General features: G+C 45.9%; 1 protein-coding gene across 1 annotated transcript; it reads left to right on the top strand.

Annotated features, from left to right (window-relative positions):
* The first annotated feature begins 477 nt into the window (after window positions 1-477).
* Window positions 478-1695, top strand: LOC133922967 (uncharacterized). Its single transcript, XM_062368466.1, has 2 exons — window positions 478-587; window positions 660-1695. The coding sequence occupies exons 1-2, from the start codon at window positions 478-480 to the stop codon at window positions 1693-1695; spliced, it is 1146 nt and encodes a 381-aa protein (XP_062224450.1).
* The last annotated feature ends 19107 nt before the right edge of the window (window positions 1696-20802 follow it).

The following is a 20802-nucleotide window of genomic DNA, read 5'->3' as shown; positions in this document are numbered from 1 at the left end:
AGGATTCCCTTTCCAGATTCATTCCCTTCAGGATCCTACACTTCAACAGCATTCCCTTCCTCGTTCTCTTCCCCAACAGACTTTTAATATTGTAATATATTTGGTACCGAATCTGTATTTTTACGATGAATGCGTTTGTACGGCGAATGTACGGGCATATGCAGTACGGGTTAGAGTGTCGATTGTGTAGACAGCTTGTGGTGGAAGGAAACGTTAGACTTTTCAAGCGGCTTGCAATGGAAGCTATTGAAGTGTGGCTTCTCAAGGAAGATTTGTAGCACTATAAAAGGGCCTGCATCCTCAAAGCGGACTCACACTAGTTCCTCGTTTTCTAAATACAAAATGAACTCTTCAGATTCGGAGGAAATGATGATGTTCTCCTTGGATTCGAGTGACGAAGAGGACGAGCTGCTTGTGCTTATTGCCATCGAGGAGGAAGAAGTAGGAGCTGCGCGTCGTAGCCGTCAGCATGGGGCGATGCCCGGCCATGCGGTTATAGACTGGCAACACCGCGAAGGTGCTACTAGGCTGTACAACGACTACTTCATCGACAACCCTGTGTACGGTGATGTCCTGTTTCGTCGAAGGTAAGTGCGTTTTCGTAATGCAAGCCGTAACCTTCATTGTGTACACTGAGTCATGTATGTTCCCGCAACCAGGTTTCGTATGTCGCGGTGGTTGTTCTTGCGTATTGCGGCCGCTGTGGAGGACCATGACACCTGGTTCAGGCAGGGAAGGGATGCAACGGGGAAGCTCGGCCTTAGCCCATTGCAAAAAATGACAGCGGCCATACGGCAACTAGCATACGGTGTCAGTTCCGATGCAGTTGACGAGTACGTGCGGATAGGGGCGAGCACAACGATGCTGGCATTGCGAAAATATGTGCAAGCTATTGTGGAGGTGTTCGGAGAAGAATATCTTCGTGCTCCCAATGAAACTGACACTGCGCGCCTCCTGGCAGAAGGCGAGCGCCGTGGGTTCCCCGGGATTCTCGGGAGCATTGACTGCATGCATTGGGTATGGAAGAACTGTCCAAAAGTATGGCATGGCGCGTACACAGGCCATACTCGCAAGCCTTCTATAGTTTTGGAGGCGGTTGCGTCGTATGACTTATGGATTTGGCATGCTTTTTTTGGGATGCCTGGGAGTCTTAACGATATAAACGTTTTGCACCGCTCTAACTTATTTACCAGGCTTACCGATGGGAGTGCCCCGCCTGTGTCGTACAACATAAATGGTAACAGGTACGACATGGGATACTACCTCGGTGATGGCATATACCCCGAATGGGCGACTATAGTGAAGGCAATTCCTGCACCAAGAGGCAACAAGAGCATCCATTTCTCCGCGATGCAAGCAGCTGTCCGCAAGGATGTGGAACGTGCATTTGGTGTCTTGCAAGCTAGGTTTGCTATTGTTCGCGGACCAGCTAGAGTATGGGATCAGTCCACATTGCACAATATCATGACCGCCTGTGTTATTATGCACACCATGATAATTGAGGACGAGCGCGGTAGCGCATCCCCGGTGCAGGTGTTCGACTTCATGGGGGAACCAACTCAAGTCCATCGAAGTGCTGATGAAAGTGTCCTGCAATATGTCGAAACAACTCAAGCTATCCGCAACCGTGCAATGCACCTCCAATTGCGTGATGAGCTTGTTGAGCACCTTTGGAGTATTCATGGAGCACACTAGACTTATGAAACTATGTATTCCATAAGTTAGGTTCATGCATTTAGTTTGGTTTAAGCATGAAGGGTCGTTAGTATGCATGTAGTTCGGTGTATGCTTCGCAGGGTAGTAAGTCTGCATCGTGCAACATGGTTAGCTAGTGCAAACCGAGATGGAGGTCATCGAACCATCAGAACAACTTATTGTACTGCTACTATTGCAAGCCACCATCTTCAATGTACCAGCGAATGAATAATAGCACAACTATTTCAGTCCTGAATGTACCAGGTTGAACAACAGTAGCATAACTGAAAGCACTTGAATCTGACAAATATTACAAAGCAAAGTTCAATGTTCCAACGTTGCACACTAACAGTGCACAGACATGTCTAGCAGTATTACAGTCCGAATAACAAATATGTGACGATTACAACCGTGCTACTCTTGGTCCTCTAGGAGCTTCCACCGCGCCATTATGTTTTCCTGGCGCTTCCTATAGTACTCGCGCAGTGGGCCTGAAACACTGTCCAAATCAACCTTTATAATTTTTTCGTCTTGGTCATTGACTCGGACAGTGGCTTGGAGCCGCATCACCTCGAGCTGTTCCTTCTTAAGCTCCACTATCACTTTCTTTGTTTCACTTATGTCCTGCAACTGTCGTTCATAAACTCCTCTGAACACGGTGGGAACTGAAGACTGGGACGGAGACTTGCGTGCACGGGAAGCTTTCGCTTGGTCACAGCCAATAGGACGGGGAAGGTCCGTCGACGCGTTGGAAGCCGCATCATTAGGGACGTCGTTGCCTGCAGCTTGGCTGCACTGAGCTTCCGCAAGATCCAAGACCTTCTGCGCCTTTGCCGATTCGTGTGCATGCCACTTAGGGTGCTCGGCCAGCAGCACCCAACAGTGCGTGTACGCGAATGGTTTGACCTCAAGTGCTTTATATGCGGTGCACGCTCGAGCCATTTGCAAAACACTTAAATGTCAGTCGGGTTTGCCTCTACATGCATGGACAGTACCATTGCAAATTAGAGTTACCTTGTCACGTTCATTGGTGCCACTCGGGTTCAGCTGCTCCACCTTCCTGTAATGCACCGTAAATTTGGTCACGGCATCCGTGATTAGCTTCATATGATTTATGAGTGCTTTATCGGTCCTCAACATCATGCTTTCCTTTTTGTAAGTGTTGAAGTACTTTGCGATACGGCCCCAATAGGTCTCTTTGGACTGATCCGTGCCCACCACCGGATCTTGGCTCATGTTAAGCCAGGCCGACACCAACAACTCATCTTCCTCGTCAGTCCATTTGGTTCTATCAGTTTTCGCGTCCACCTTCTTCTTCTTCTTCTTCTTCTTCGAGGTAACCTTCTTCCTACCCTTCTCATCGCTCCCAAGACTGAACTGCCCTAAATCCGAGTGCCCTCCATGATTCGTAGCCTGTGAGAACTGCGAGAACTCTACTTGGGGAACGTCGGATGACCCCCCTGGGTACCCATGTCCTGACCCCCCAAGTCATACGGTCGAAACTGTCCTGAAGGATACTCTCGTAAAAAGGATCCATACCGCCCCTTCAAATAAGTTAAGGTTCAGAATTTATGACAAAGCACACACTTAATAGGGCAACAATCACATAAGTTTGTACTGAACCAAAGGTACTGTCCCAATGCTATGAACCATTTCACTGAAATATCGTAAACCGAACAATCAAAAACATTGTCCTACACTACAGCAATCCTGCATGCACCAGAATTTAGGCAAATCATGCCCTTTCCAACATTGCATTGAGGTCCAAGACTATCACACCCATGGCCATTTGGGTACCAACACCTGCATCCAGCAAGTGTACCTAATCAAACAAGAGTACAGGGCCACTGCAACCCCCCTGAATCAAACAGGGCATGGGCTCACAAACACATTGCAGTTCTATGAACCATTTGTCTCCAAGACTGGAAACCGGCATGAGGAAGCTACTCAAAGCACACTATAGGCATACAATCCTAGCTGCAGTGGCCCATTGCTTGTTCCACTTGAAGCATCACAGAAACATAGAGGGCATGTCCTCACAAACAAATTGCTGTAGTATTCATGGACCACTAAAAGCAATTAAAATGAGGCCATACTGATAAAATATTATTGCCATACTGATACAAAACAAAATGGGGACAACAATCTTGCAAAGCAGATGCTTTTTTTGAGTGCCAACATGAAATGGACAGACATACCTCCATCGTTCACATGGACACACAGCACACCAACACTAATACATGATTGCAGTTCAGTTCATTGCATAGATTAAGCCAACAACAAACCTAATTTTAAGGGTACCAACCAAACTACTACCAGCAGACGCACATCGCATAAGAGGACGACACCAAATCACACCTTTCCATCCTAACCGGCCGCCAGATTACAGCCGCCACGACCTATCGGACTCAACGGACCCGCAATCATCACTACTGGAGCATAGCACCTCATCGGTGCTCCATTCAGAATGCTCCATGTCATCGCCGGCGATGTTCAAGGAAGGCCATGCCTCTTCTTCCTCCCCCACGCTACTCCTGTCCACCTCCTCAGTAGACACGGACAGAGAGCACCGGCCCAGCGCATCCTCCACCTGGAAGACGAGTTGACCCAAATCGCCGGCAATATCATCCACTTCTAGCAGCGCCATGTTCAGATCGACGGCCGCTAGTGTGCTCTCTGGGCTGATGTTGTCGTTCGCTAACTTCTTCAACGCGTCCGCCGCCTCCTGAACATGGTCTTGCATCAAGGAGACAAGTGCCGCCAGAGCTGCCACGTCCATCTACATCATGCACCACGGCAATACCATGAGGCCGATGACAACCCTTCACCACCGGCAACGCAAGGTGACCCCGGGCCAGTAGGCCCATGTACCCTCCCACCACCTCCTCCGCCGTAGGGTGCTGCACAGAACCCACCACCCCCTGCAACGCCCCCATCACCCCACCCCGTCCGCCCTTCCCTCATGTCGGACGACTGGTGAATCGACCGACGCCGCCGCCTCCCCACCCCTCCGCCGGTCCACTGATTCTCAGGGAACCTCCGACTTCGGTGGACAAACCGACGACCGTTGCGCCATTCCCCCATGTCGAACGACCGGTCAATCGACCGCCGGCGCCGCCTCCCCCCCTCCTCTGGTCCCCTGAGGCCCCGGACCCTCCGTCCCCCGCGGCGCAAGGGCCGACGACCCTTCTAACCTAAAATCAACGCCGTACCTGATCCATTCACCTAAGATCCCTTCTTCGAACCTACCCTTCCTCGGATCTATAGCACGCATAGGGCTGCTAGGGCGTACCTGCCGTCGATTGCACTCTGCACCGCCTGGCCGCCTCCGTCGACGTCGACGCTGCCATCCCCGCACGGTCGAACTGCCCCCCTCGCCCGAGTCGAAGGCCCGCCGACCCTTGCGCCTCCGTCGTCCCTGCTCGCGCCGCCTCCGCTTCGCCTCTCCGCGTCTTCCGCACCAGCGCGCGACGCCAACTGTCGGACCCTTCCCCGCTGTCCTTCTGCACGAAGGGAACGGAGAGAGGTTCCCATGGCGGAGGGAACCTCTCTCCTTTCCCGTCCCGCGCCACGTCGGGAGGGGATGCGGTTGGGAGTGCTCTCCCGTTCCCATCTCGGGCGTTTTCCCATCGCGAAGGGAATGATCCCCGGGACGGGAACCCGTTGGGTTCAGTCTTACATGAACTACATTTTGCCATCTTCGCATTTACCTTCTCTTCAAGCAGCGAAGTATATAGCTTGGCACCCTCCTCCACGTGCTCTGCAGCTATGCTTCCCAAGATTGCCTCCCTGTTATCCATTGCAATTTGTACCAAGAGCACAAGAGTTCTATATGTAGGAAGAGCAATGAAAAGGACACCACGCCCAGAATAGGCATGTGCCATAAACAGTTCCATGGATTAGTAATTCTAAAGTCTGACGAGCACCAAAAAACAAAAGGCCATGGATTAGTGATATGTGTTCTTGGCTTTCATGTGGGGGTTGGCGGGGATGACCCTCCTCAGTGCTAGCTCCCCGGTCCTCGGATACTTTGTTTACTCCCTTCCGAAGATCCAGGCTTGGCATCATTATCAAAGAAAAGAAAAAGAAAGTAATAGGAGATTTTAGGAAGTTTTAATGCTGAAACTCGACACATTGCTGATGGTCATATTGCAAGATTGTTCTACGGTGCAGGTTTGCAAAATTGCAATTGATTATGCTGTACTTGTATTTTGCATCTCTCATTTCCTTTGAAGCCGTGGCGGTGCAATGTTTCGGCAGTGGTGAGACGACACGGTTTGCGTGTGGGGCGGATAGGACGTGTTTGTCGCTGCGGCTTCAGGCAACGGAGGAGAGGACGAGAGTGGGTGCAGAAGGAGCACGACTCGGCCCAGTTTTCCTTTGGTTTTAATTTTGTGAGAGCTTTTCTGTTTATCCAGTTTTTTATTAGACGGGGAACGGAAGCTGACAGGGGAGAACATAGGACTAACTCCTATTTTATGTAGTAAAATCTTTGAAGAACCACTTTGTTATTTAGAATTAATGCAATAAAATGAGATAAAAAATTGAGATGCAACAAAATGACCCTCCGACACTGCCGCCGATGGATGGCTGAGAAGCATTCGCATGGTTTGCAGATTCTACGTGGGCGTCAAGGCCTCATAGTAGAGCTACTGAGCGCGGAGCGGTGACATGTCGCGAAGAGGGGAGTCCCCAGTGCTCGCGTGGTGTGATGACTTAGACGACGATGTCTCCAAGGACCACACCCTATGCGGGGGTTGTATCGAAGTGCCTCCGTGTTAGGTGCCAGACCGGTTTTCCTCTAGGCGTAAGGCATGGAGCTCACCAACGTGCCCAGGACATGAGAGCCTCCATTGCCCCCTGTTGCATGGTCTGCCATGCACACTTCACGTTGAGCCTCAGAGCCTTCGGAACTCAGATTCAGTATCTCAAACTTGTAGTACACCGAGCTCATCTGGGTCGTATTCCATGACGAATATCTCACGACGACCGGGGTTCTCGGAATGAGACTCAACAGTTGTCGTGGATCCGGCCATGGGTAGCTCAATCGAGTTATCAATACTTACAGAAACGTGAAAACACGTCTTCTACCTGTTGTGCCAACTGTCAAGGGTTAATCCCTGACAATGTATCCGGAGTATGCCAGACGATGAGTACGTGATCAACGTTTTTGGTGATTGTTGGTGTGTATCAAGGAACTCAAGAATACCAAAATTTATCTAGGTTCAGGCCTCCCTTAGGATAATAGTCTTACATCATGTGTATTTTCTTATGAGTTGGATGAACTTATCCAGAGCGTCCTCTTTTATAAGCCCAGTCCTCCCCCCTTTATATACCAGGAGGCGAGGTGTACCGTGTACATACAAGCAGACTATGCTAAATACTATGGTTGTCTTATACCTGATGAAAACAACTACTACTAGGTCATCATTATAGGGGGTGGGCATGCACGACCCGCTCTAGTCATCCTGCATGCCCTATCCCATCCGCCAAATGCTGTCACGCTCGCTGCAAGCCCATCATGCTCACCTGTCAGGCCGTCACGCTTGCCTGCCAGGCCATCCCGTAGCATTAAATGCTACGGGGCAGGTCACACTGTCGTTGTACCGGCCCATGACTTCGCCTGTCAAAAGGGTGCGTAGGGAAGAAAAATGCTTAAGTGGATGGTATTAAATGCAATTAGATCAGTTAGGTGAGTATCTGCCTCGCGACGAACAAGGGTTGGTCGTGGGGTTTCCATCTACGACCAGGGGATTGGTCACAAGAGCCTCACCTGGTTGTGTCGGGGTATGGTTTTGAAAATATCAACTGTCAGCTAGCATCTGTCGGTGTGAGCCCTCCTAATAGGAGTCCCCTTATTCTTTACATCGACAATAGCCCCAAGCTCCACTGTGGATGGAGTGGATTGAGTGCTTCACCGTATGGTTCCGAGGTCGCTGGATAGTGGATACCCTTTGGCCGTGGTCGAGCCTGGTCGAATCACTTGGGCCCCGTGTGAACATAAGTTTGCCCAGGGAGTGTTCGTCAACGCGTCCCCCTTTTGTGGTCGACTTAGGAAACCTCATCCCGAGTGGAGGTTTAAACGTCTAGGGGGGGGGGAGAACATTGGGGGGGGGGGGGGATGGGAGTGGGAGAGAATCATGGGAGAGAGAAACATTAATTATCACCGGACCCGAGGGAATTTGGGTTCCCCACGCGCATCCTTTTGAATTTCGAACCTGCTGAACTCACGACGGTTGGGATATTGCGTCGAACCTATAAATTGGAAAGCAAAAGGTTTCCCATGAATCCTTTCACCACCTCCCATAGCCTCCAAGCCTTTGCGCTCAGAGCCCTTCTTCTTCGTCCCCGTTCTTGCACCCGTAATGGCACCACGCATCGGCAACGAGCCAGTTTTCCCCAAATCCAAGTGCAACACGACGAGAATGAAGCAAATGCGTGACAACTACTATATCCTTTGCTGTAAGGAACCATCCAAATAATATTCTAATTAATCATTAAATTGATCATTTACTTAATCACGACTTCAATGATGAATTAGAATACCGTTTCGGTAGTCTCGGCATGTATTTTGTGCCTAAGATCGGAACACATGTCTTTCCAATATATCACATGATAACAAAGCTTAACAAAGAGAAAGTAATTTAATTATATTATAAGTTCTTAAGCATCTATAATTTCTTATAATTTACAATAAAAGAGAGGTAGGAGGAGACTGAAACTAATCAACTCCTAGACAAAAGAGAACTATACATCCTTACTACTCATCGAACCCACACCATCAACCCAACATTATCCTTAATGTGACGGTAATTAAAGCCTATAGCTCGCGAACGGAGGTTGAACCACCGCTCGACTTCTACCGAAGAATCTATTCATGGCTAAGCATTTAGGTTAACTTTTAAACTAGACCATCATCAAGTTAAACCCTGGTTACAAGGAGATGGATCATCAATAACTCAAGATGAGGTGTAATGCATCAACATAGGTTCTACCCATATAAGACCCGACATGGACTCAATAACATGCATAGCATACATAAAACATATTTTATCACATTAGACGCAAATGATCTAAATTAATAGGAGAAACATACTTAGATGCTTGTCTTGCTGCTCAGGTGACCACCTAATGCTACCCATGTAACACGCGCAAAATTCTGGTAGATTGGCGTCGCCTTCACCCACTCTCGCGTCAGGCTCCGGTTCTTCGTTCACCAAAGAAGAACATATGCAATGATGAGCATGAATAAGGTACAATAATGTATGCTATAACATGCATAACAACAAGCTAAAAGTGCAAAACATGCTAAATAATAGCAAACTTTGCGATCTAAATGACTTCGGAAAGCTAATAGGAGGCCGGAGACTCTGAGTTGGACTCGGAACCTTCAGGTTCCGGAACCTCCAAGTTGTACTCCAGATAGGGGTTCTCGGTTAGCCATTTGAATTAACCCGGAAGGTCCGGGCTGAGTCCAGAATCTCCGGATTAGGCCGAAATGTCCAGGTGAGGCTCCGAGCAAGGGTTCTCTATGAAATCTAAATCGAATTAACCCGGATCCTCTAGGTTTAACCTAGACTATCTGGGTTGGGCAGACTTGCACTTCTTGAAGATCTTCCTCGATCGATTTGATTCGCATGTTAAATCCATTCCACCTAAACATGGATATACGCTACACAAAAGGTTTTAGACTCAAATTGCACCCTAAACCCTAACGATTTGTTGAGCACAATTCATCTACCTGGAACATTCGGGCAATACTCGGCCAGTTTGATTTGTGAGTCTCTCCAAATCAAAGGGAAAATATGTTTGAGATAGTTCATAGAGTCTAGAACTCACTCATCAACCTAACAACAGATTCCTAGCACAAATCTCATCCAAATCCTCTCTTTTTGCTCCAAAGCTCAAGAACTCGAGAACTCCACAAACTTAGCTCCAAACTCGAAATCGACCCACCAATTCACGCATTCTTGCTGAGGGAAGCCTAAGAGACTTACCCATGGTGCTTGTGGACATTGGTGACCACCAGGTGAGGGTGCTTGTGGAGGTTGGTGACCACCAGGTGATGAAGGAAAAGAAGAAATCATCCAGGAAGAGGAGTCCAATCGCGGTTCCTCGTGCTTGAAGCAAGAACACCAAGAACGTCAAGAACGTCTCAAATTTTTTGGGAAAACACAAATGAATTGGATGGATGAGAAGCTTATGAGCTAGTGATCGCGTGAATACCACACGCGTGCCTCGATTCGGCTTCCAGAGGGAGGAATCGAGGGAGAAAGAAAGAGGGCTTGAGAGGGAGGGGGAGCTCGGGCTACACAGTGGGAGGGAGAGAGAGCTGGGAGAGTGAGGTAGAGAGAGGGAGTTGGTAGGGACTACTGTCCCAAGAGGAGATAGGGTGTTCGTCCACTCAAATGGGTCCCACATGCAAGAGAAGGAAGATTTTCCAACATGAATTCTATTCCTTTCTCTCTCGAATTTCCTTCTCTCATCCGATTGACTCAAAACAAAGTGCTCTAGTGTACCAAAATAAATTGCCCAAATTTAGGAACGATGCTAATGACACACGATTAGGCTTAATCACATGATTACGGATTTGGGACATGATAAAACCTCCACGCTAAAAGAATCTTGTCCCGAGATTCGGTACGAGCGGAGAAGAGTATGGTGACTTGAGGGATCTCCTGTTTTGCGCAGTAGCGAAAAAGATTCAGGGAACATCAATATGTTGTGCTATGAGGAATAATACTAAAATAACACTCACAGGTTGGAGAAGAACTCAGGATAATCGGCACAAAGCTAGTCTTCTCGTTCCCACGTCGCTTCATCTTCGGAGTGATTACTCCATTGAACCTTGAGGAACTTAATTGATTGACAGCGCGTCTTCCGTTCAGCTTCATCAAGAATGCGAATTGGATGCTCGCAATAAGATAGATCCAATTGCAATTCTTGAACTGCCACTTCAATAATTTCGGTGGGGACTCGAAGGCATTTCGTCAATTGCGAGACATGAAAAATGTTGTGCACGGTGGAGGGGGATGCAGGTAGCTCCAGCTGATAAGCCACCTCACCACGCCAGCCAATAATCCAAAAATGGCCAAAATAATGGGGCACTAATTTTCCCTTCATCTGGAAGCGTTGCATTCCTTGAAGAGGAGATACTTTAAGCTAGACAAAATCTCCAATTTTGAACTCCAGCTCATGTTGACGACGATCGACATAGCTCTTCTGATGAGACTAAGCTATGAGTAGATGCTGACGAATGGTTAAGACATGCTCTTCTGCCTCTTTGACCAAATCTGGGTGTAGGAAAGTTCCTTCACTGAACTCAGACCAATTCAACGGTGTTCGGCACCTTCGGCCAAAGAAAGTTTTGAATGGCGACATCTTAATGCTCGACTAATAACTATTATTGTAGGAGAATTCTACGAACGGCAAGAAAATCTCCCACTTCTCCCCATATGTGAGAGAACAAGTCTGCAATATGTTTTCGAGGATTTGGTTTACCCTCTCTGTTTGGGGATGGTATGCGATGCTATGGAAAAGCTCGGTTCTCATAACTTCATGCAGGCTCTTCCAAAAATGAGAGGTGAATTGAATGCCTCGATCAGAGATGATCTTCTTTAGAATTTCATGAAGACAAACAATTCGAGTGAGGTACAACTCCGCATATTGCTTGACTGAGTATGTTGTCTTGATGGGTAAGAAATGAGCTGACTTGGTCAATTGCTCCATAATAGCCCAAATCAAGTCACACTCGTGAGATGTTTTAGGAAAACTAGTAATGAAGTCCATCCGATCTCCTCCCACTTCCAGGGGGAAATAAGTAATGGTTGGAGTGTACCTTTCGGCTTGAAGTGTTCGGCCTTCACTCTCCAGCAAACATCGCATTCAGCAACATATCAAGCGATTTCACGCTTCATGCGAGTCCACCAGAATCTAGACTTGAGATCTTGGTACATCTTGGTACCCCGGGGATGGATAGACAATAAAGAATCATGAGCTTCCTCTAGAATCTTCCTTCTTAACTTCGAGACCTTAGGGACCGCCAGCCTTTTCTTGAACCTCAAGACACCTTCATCGTCCAGGGCGAAGCAATTGGCTTGCCCCTCCTTGATCTTGTCATGGATCTTCCTTTGTCCATCTTCTGAGCGTCCTTAATTTGGTTGAAGATAGTGGATTTGATCTCTCAGACTGCAAGAAATCACTCCGCAACTATCTCGAGCCCAAGCCTCCTAAAATCATCACAAAGCGTGATTACTCTAGGCTGAAGCGAGAGATAATTGCATCAAGCCTTTCGACTTAGTGCATCGATGATAAAGTTTGCCTTACCGAGATGATAATGAACTTCCAGTTCATAATCTTTGATCAGCTCAAGCCATCTTCGCTATCTCATGTTCAGATCATCATGAGTGAAAATGTATTTAAGGCTCTTGTGATCCATATAAATACGACAAGGATTTCCTAGCAGATAATATCACCAAATCTTTAAGGTGTGTACTAGTGCCGCAAGTTCTAAATCATGAGTTGGATAATTCTCTTCATGCTGCTTCAATTGGCGTGAGGCATATGCGACAACCCTACCCTCTTGCACGAGGACACATCCGAGGCCTATGCGGTAAGCATCGTAATAGACGTCAAAACCCTTGTCCACCTCGGGTTGAGCCAGAACGGGAGCGGTCGTGAGCAGTCTCTTCAAGGTTTGGAAGGCTAACTCATATTCACTTGACCATTTGAATACATTCTCCTGCTTCAATAGCTCTGTCATAGGCTTAGAAATCTTGAAGAAATTCTCGATGAACCAGCGGTAATAACCCGTGAGTCCAAGAAAACTCCAGATGTGATGACATTCTTGGGTTGAGCCCAATTGAGAACCTCCTGCACTTTGCATGAAAAAATAGGAAAAAAGGTCTATATAATCTAAACTGCTTTAGCCCCCACCGCCTAGTTGGTAAAAAAACTGTCGACCAGGTGGTCAAGCCTTTGAATCAGAAAACTTAAATAAGTTTTTCACTAAGTTTGTCTCGATATTTTTCTTTCAACTTGGCATATTGAATATGTCAATTCAACTAATGTCTTTTTTGGTGTATAGAATAAGAGGTCCCTTGTTCAGAGGGCTCACACCAGCCAATACCAGTTGGCAGAAGATTTTTTCTCAAACTAGGGTCCCACCGCGTGACTAGTCTGCGCCTTCGTGACTAGGATCCTTACCACATAAGGAAATCATATGACCAACCTTCGCTAATCACGGGACATGCACTCCTCCCCGGTGGACAGGTCGTGGCCGGTACAGATGTGTCGTGTCTTGTCCTATAGCATTAAACACTACGGAATGGGCTTGCAGGCATGTCAGACTACTTCATAGGTGCGCATGCGAGACCGCTGATGGGACAGGGCAGCTGACTAATCGGGGTGAGGTAAGCATGGAGGAGTTTAATGGATGGGTTGGCTCAGCAAGGTCATCAGAGCAAGAGCGGTACCTGCATCATTCGTTATAATAGCCTATGGGTGGAAGGTTTAACTAGGCATGGATCTACTATTTTTAGGGTCTATTTGTAAGTTCTTCTTTTCTCTAGTATAGTATATAATGAGAGGAGGACCTGGCTTGTAAGATGGGGAGAGTGGGGATCTCGGTAGAAGCTCATCTTGTATCAGTTCATACTCACCACCAATAAACACTCAGGACGTAGGGCTATTATCCTAAGGGATGCCTAAATCTGGATAAGCCTGTGTGTTCTTGAGTTCTAGCAGATACACACCCGTCCAAGATGTTGATCACACGCTCATCATTTGGTACACCCTAGAATCTTTGTCTGGGATTAACCAACGACATTTGGTGCGCCAGGTAGGAGATGCATTTTCATGTTTTGGTAAGTTCTGGTAGTTTATTTGGGCTACTCATGGTTGGATTCGTGGCAACCGACGAACCCCACTCCAAGGACCCTGGCCGTTGCAAGGTATTCGCCGTTAGGCACGATCCAGAAGAGCCCGACCATGAAGTAGGGGTGCCGGAGGCCCTCATGTTCAGAGTACCGGCGGTAGGCTTCAGGCCGTACGCCCTGGGGAAGCTTGCCCGAGCTACTACAACGTCATCCAGTAGACCTTTCATAGACTTGTGCATTTTTTCTCCTCACCAATGCGTCATCAGCAGCGTGATCCAGAGTCATTGGCCAGGCAAGATGCCCAAATAGGTAAGAGGGTACTGTGGAACTAATCGGTTGTGTGGCCTTTTGGGAAGGGTCATCTCGAGGATAGAAAAAAAGGGTCTTCCGCTCTTCAAGTTTCTAATAGAAAGAATGACCACTTTCGACGGATACCAAGAACAGGGGCGGGCAGCCTTCCAGGATGTCAACAAGTGACCTTTTTCTCCTCTTGTACTGACCACTCCACGACCAGACAAGAAGTCGTTGCCCTATTTTGTAGCTACTCCCACAGGTCACGGGAGCGGTTCTGGTCATCGAGCGGTGAGGGTTTCTGACCAGAGACGAACAGGCACAAGACCACACATTTCGATAGGGCGTTCACATTGAATGGACTAGGGAATGGAGCAATCTCGACCCCACAATCTAGCGAACACCTTCAAGTACACATTTCAATTAAAATTTTAGGCCACCAAACAATGTTGCAGAGTATAAGAGTCTCTTATCTAGAATATGAGTAGCATCCGCACGAGGGGTAAAACTCTGATTAGCGATAAGGGACTCGCTACTGGCTGTAAACCGAGTGCAAAAGTTTCTTGTGCTTGGACCAGACGATGGTGACATACCTCTCCGAAGTGAGGAAGCTAGAGCGATGCTTCATCGGTTTTGAAGTCAAGCACGTCCCTTGCAAGGACAACTTCCTAGCCGATAAGCTAGCCCGTCTAGTCTCATCTTATGCACCTGTCCCGGTTGGAGTCTTTGAAAAAGGATTCACACGACTACCCATCGTGGTCTCGGGCCAATGTGGAAGGGATGCTTCGCTTGAAAACGGCGCACCAGAGGCAACACCTTTGTTGGCAATGCCTCTTTCGATATCATCGACCTCAGATGGCCATCATGTGGTTGACCTACTCAATTCAAGTATGTCCTGGATGGATCAAATCTTAGACTACCTTCAGAATCAAGCAGCCCTAGACTATGATATGTCAGTAGAATGGGTCAAGTGGCAGGACCACAAATACTCTTGGGTAGAGTGACGCCTCTACCGCCAAAGGAGCAACGACTGTTTACTAAAATACATCACTCAAGAACAGGGGAGCACAACGTTCCTCGACATCCTTGGAGGCATATGTGGTAGCCGCGCTTCGTACCACACTCTGGTCAGAAAGCGTCCCGGTAAGGATTCTATTGGCCCATGACCCTCTAAGATACTTGCAAGCTGGTGAAACGGTGCGGGTCATGTCAGAACCATGGCCGACATACCAAACTACCAGCCCAAGCATAATAAACCATACCACTCTCTTGTCCTTTCACTGTCTGGGGGCACGTTATCGTTGGACTGTTCCCTAAAACTCTCAGGCGGTTTTGAATTCTTGTTCGTGGCAATCGACAAATTCAATAAGAGGATCAATGCCAAGCATGTCAAAGAATTTGCCACCACATCAGCGGTTAAGTTCACATGAGCGGTGGTAGTGCGATTTGGCCATCTAAACCGCATAATTATGAATAAATGGGACTCAATTTGTGAGTCGGAGAATGCATGTTGGTCGCCTCGAATGACCAACTACTCACGTGACGACCAGGAACCCCGGCGAGAGGACAATACAAACCTGAGCGAAGTGTCCCGCAAACGTGCTCAAAATTTGGGCAGGCCGATACCAATAGGGCCTCAGGTGCTATCGCGATCATAAGGTACGGGAGCGGACACTGGTCGTAGATGATCTCAACCTCAGACGAGTCTAGGAATAGGGCAAGTCATAACAGACTCTTCCCTAAGTGGGAGGGGTCCTACAAAGTGGTATGCACTTCCCGACCTGACATGCTCGACTTAGCCACAAAAGGCTGGCCACAAATTACACAAACTCGTAGAACACGAGTTTTATGTGTAAGGTTGCTCGAAGACGAGCCTATTTTTCTATTTTACAGGATCTTCTGGACGAGCGTAGAACATGGTTTGTAAGTTTTTTCAAATTCAAAAACCAGACTCTGTTTTACAGGATAACCCGGGTATGAACAGTCTCACCAAATTGTAAGTTTTTTTGATTCATAGGCTTGACCGCCTGGTTGGTAGTTTTTTGGCCGACCAGACGGTCAGGGTCTAGAGCTTTTAGGATCTGTAGTTTGTTTTTATGCAGCATACAGGTTTTGTTCTACCTGATTGATCATATTGATTGAGTGGGACTCAAAATTGTTGTTCACGCAATGTCAAAGGTATGTGTGTCCTAGGGATGACAACCACGAGGCCTCACTAGATCAGGTCGAGCGCTGGTCGTCCCCGATGGGCTTGTCGTGCTAAGGGCCATCCTAAGCACTAGGAACCTTGCTAGAGAGCACCTCGAACCTACTACAAAGAAGAAATTTATATGAAGATTGGTCCTTTCATTACAAAGTGACCAGACCACCCGGGCAGCTCCTGGAGGTTGTTTCTAAATAGTCTATTCAGTACACACGGGACCCAAAAATATAGGGCAGTGGTTCAAACTGAACAAACAAAAGAAGGGAGCAAACAGCAGGTAGATATGAATCAGCGAGGTCATGGAGCTCCTCCGTGGTCTTCATGGATATGGCAAAACCCTAAGAGACAGCCGAAATAAGGTCAATATCCAAAAAGTACTAGTGGGTGCAGGCTAGGGCAAGACAGGCGCCGGTGGTTCTGACATTCAGCAAGTGGTTGCCCATCGTCACGTGTAGCCTACCCTCAAGGCCACTTACCTTCTCGGAGGCCGCCAAAAACCAGTCGATGTGATCGGTCACAATGTCTCCAAAAGTGGGGCGAACAATTCATCTATTATAAATTCTATATCAAAGGATAAATTATCATTTATTCCTTGTTGTTCTAACAATAATGTGTTCTCTAGTTCTATTTGTGAAATTAATCTTATAGAGAAAATTAAGGAGCTCAAGGAACAAATCAGTTCTTTAAAGAAAGATTTGACTATGTGCTTTAAAAGGAAGACCACTTTTGATGAGATGCTTGTTGACCAAAGACACCAAAATGATAAAAGTAGACTTGGTTTCAATTCCAACCAGAAGAGCAAGTCCAACAATACCAACAAGAAGGGTCAAGGTCAAAAGAAGATCACCACACTCATCACTTGCTTCAAGTGCAAGAAAGAAAGTCATCATATCCAGGATTGCCCTTTGAAGAAGAAGAAGAGAGCTTTGATCAAGAAGCAACAAGATAAGAAGTCAATGAAGGAAGAAGCTCCATCACCATCAAGTACTTAAGCGAATACTCATCGATATGACAAACGACAAAAGAAGAGGCTCCAAGCTATATCAAGATCACTCAAGCAAAGAGGTCAAACAAATACTCATCAAGGTTTAAAGCCTCAAGTGAAGAGGCTAGGCGGTAAAATATGCTATACATGCTGCAAGAAGAGACATTTATCTTTATCATGTTCCTAATGTATTTATCCTAAGACTCAAATTGTCAATAATGATTATTTGCTTAGGAAGGACAAAGTTGATAATGTGTTTGTCAAATTAATTGGTACTGAATGTGACTTGAAGAATTAAAATATCAGTTGGGTTACCAAGCCTATTGTGACTAACGTCTTAGGACCCAACAATGTTGAGAACCAAAAATCTTAAAATTGATCAATAAGTGAAGTGGAGAGCATTGGAGACTTGACAAATTATTTGAAGATTTATCTAGTTAATTAAAGAGCCAAGTTATGTGAAATTATATTTTATTACCTATCCAATATCACTCTATGAAGGTAACTTTCTATCACAATGCCCTAATTCATATTCTTTATCATTGTGTTAGATTTATTGTTCTACACAATTTCTAGAATTTTTCATATAACGGAATATCCGATCCTTAGGTCGGAACATCCGATTTGTTTTGGGCTGTAGAATACATGGTAATTTACACTATCGGAACATCCGATTGCAAAATCGGAATATCCGACAGCGTAACTTTGATTTTTGGTAATTTACATAGATCGGAACATCCGATGTTGTCTTTAAGTTGTTCTAAATATGATGTTTTACATAGATCGAAACTTCCAATTGAAAAATTGGAACATCCGATATGCTCAGAAACTGTTAGGTTCCTAACTCTTTGCATGTGTAGGTTTCTATCTATGCCATAATTTAGAGTTTGTGCTTATACTAGCATGTGTAGACCTTATTACAATTTTGCCATGCTTATATTTTTTATCCATGTATATCTTATTTATTTGTTGAGTGTGCTATAAATTTATTTTTAGTATATCTAACTTTACTTATCTACTAATATATGTAGATTATATAACTAGTATAGGTAGGATAATTGCACTTCTCTAAATTAAACGCGGTAGTGTTCTCGCCAAAAGAGATATGCCACATCATTTTTTTTAACTAGGGCCGGTCGATCTGTGATTGACGTGTGGGTAGCTGCTATTGGTTGAAGGAAATTTTATAAGACCCCATGCGAAAGACCCTCACGAGACCTTGATCCATGCTGTTTCTCCTCTGATCCAACAACCGACAGGTGTGCAAAAAGAGAGTAGAGATACGTGCCACGTGAGAAGAGCGGGCCTTTTAAAAAGGTCCAATCTTATAAAATTTTCTGCCGTTATCGATAGGGCAGGTGTGCGTGCGCAATTTGGAGACCAGCAAACAATACACGAAGGCAGTCAAACTCTCTCTCTCTCTCTCTCTCTCTCTCTCTCTCTCTCTCTCTCTCTCTCTCTCTCTCTCTCTCTCTCTCGGGACGGCTCCTCCAGGCAGTCGATAAAAAAAGGCAGAGTCAGTAATCGATCTCTTCATCTCCCACCAGTCTGGCAAATTGTTCGTTCCAGTGTCGCCTCCAACTCGTGCACTCTAGTTGATTTCTGTGCCTTCAAAGATCGAGACCTTCTTCGTCAGCTGATTGAGGTATGCCAGATTTGCCGTCTTGTTCGCATATCCTTCTCCTTTTTGCCGACTTGGTCATAAGTGATGGGTCTCTCTAGGCCTGTCATAAGTGACGACTCACCACTTATGACTTGGCATAAGTGACGGGTCTCTCTGGGTCAGTTATAAGTGATGGGTCGTAACATAACCCGTCACTTATAATAAATAATAAGTGACAAGTAACATTAGCACCCACAACTATTACTTAGCTCTGTTTAAAGAGCTGGCCAGCCACTGTATGGGTGAATAGTTACTCAATAGTGCATCCCACACATTGCTGGCAGTTTTCATCGACTCCGCTTGAGATTTTCTAATATCTTATTGACTTAAAGTTTGAATTGGTGATGGATCTTTGAAGATTTGCATCTCCCTTTTTCCTCCTCCTATAATCCCTATTTGGTGAATTTGTTGTGCTTTGAGTTATAATTGGTCATTTTGCATCTTTATCTAAAATTTTAGTACAAGTGAGTTGTATTTATGTTAGATTTGATACTAGGTTTGTCCGATCTACCGCGAGATGGCACAGATCTAGTGTATTTGTATAGAATTTTTAATCGCATGCTTAACCATGAAATTAATATAATTGTTAATGAAGAATGAATATTTTTACATTAATTCTAGATGATGGATAAAAGTTGGATGTACTTTGAGACCTAAACTTGTTCGGAGCACCTAAGCGAGGTGAAGCATTTCATGAGTACTGCCTTGGTGGATATGAAAGATCCTGGTAAAACGACAATGTATTGTCCATGTCGCGACTGCAGGAATGATAAGAAGTTCCGGAAACCAGACACTATCCATACATACTTGGTCATGCGTGGATTTAAAGAGAATTATACATGTTGGAATATACAAGGCAAGGAAAGCCTTAACGAGGGAGAGTTGGATCGGGCCCTCCGTGTCGATAGTGTGGATTAAAGACTTACACACGGTGAAATAGATCATGATCTCAGGGATGAGAACATATTAGATTTCAATGAAAATCATCTCGGGATTTTGTGGAGAATGTGGACCATATGGTGTGGGATGTCGAGCGGCATGATGAGTATAACAATGGTGAGTTTGCTAAATTTCAGCACTTTGTGTGGGATTCCAAGACACCTTTTTATCCCAACTGTAAGGAGAAGTACACGCGGATATTTGGGAACCTAAAGCTTCTACAGTTGAAGGCAACCCATGGTTGGACTGACAAGAGTTTCGAAGCATTGCTTGATCTATTAAGGGATATACTACTAGAGGGGAACTTGGTGCCCTAGGGCGTCTATGACGCGAAGAAGATAATTTATCCTTTAGAGTTAGAAATAGAAAAATACATGCATGTAAGCAGAATTGTATCTTGTTTCATGAATAGTATGCAGAGCTGGATCAATGCCCCGTTTGTGGAACCCATTGATATAAGCATAGAAATGACAGTGATGATGTGGATGGAGGCAAGAAAAGTAAAGGTGGTCCTAGGAAGGTGGTGTTGTATTTTCCTATAATTCCCTGTTTGAGGAGTTTGTTTGCCAAATATGAGGTACTCATGTTACCGAATGGATTCATACCATCTGTGCTCATAGCAAACCTAATATTTCTCAATTCTTCAGTGAACCAACCAAATGTGGAATCAACGATTCGCCATTGAGCGGAATCCATCGGGTGCTGTATCATTGCATCATTCTTACGACCCTCCTTATACCAACGCAACAATTGTGCCTTATTTCTGTTGGAAAACAGACGCTTCAGACGGGGAATTACAGGAAAATACCACACCATCTTCCTAGGACCACCTTTACTTTTCTTGCCTCCATCCCCATCACCGTTGTCATTTCTACGCTTATATCAATGAGTTCCACAAACGGGGCATTGATCTAGCTCTACATACTCTTCATGAAACAAGATACAATCCTACTTACATGCATGCATTTTTCTATTTTCAGTCCTAAAGGACAAATTATCTTCTTTGCGTCGTAGACGCCCTCGGGCACCAAGTTCCCCTTCGGTAGCATGTCCCTTAATAGATTCAGCAATGCTTCAAAACTCTTGCCAGTCCAACCATAGGTTTGCCTTCAACTGTAGAAGTTTTAGTTTTCCAAATATCCGCGTGTAC

Source organism: Phragmites australis, chromosome 6 (assembly GCF_958298935.1).
Source record: "Phragmites australis chromosome 6, lpPhrAust1.1, whole genome shotgun sequence".
Taxonomy (NCBI): domain Eukaryota; kingdom Viridiplantae; phylum Streptophyta; class Magnoliopsida; order Poales; family Poaceae; genus Phragmites; species Phragmites australis.
The sequence above is the reverse complement of the archived record's forward strand: the minus strand, read 5'-3'. Positions and strand labels throughout refer to the sequence as shown.

Bases quoted from the DNA above. Each gene is read 5' to 3' on its own strand.
- LOC133922967 (XM_062368466.1), top strand. From the start codon at position 478: ATGCCCGGCCATGCGGTTATAGACTGGCAACACCGCGAAGGTGCTACT. The intron at 588-659 runs GTAAGTGCGTTT...TCCCGCAACCAG, and splicing joins GATGTCCTGTTTCGTCGAAG to GTTTCGTATGTCGCGGTGGT.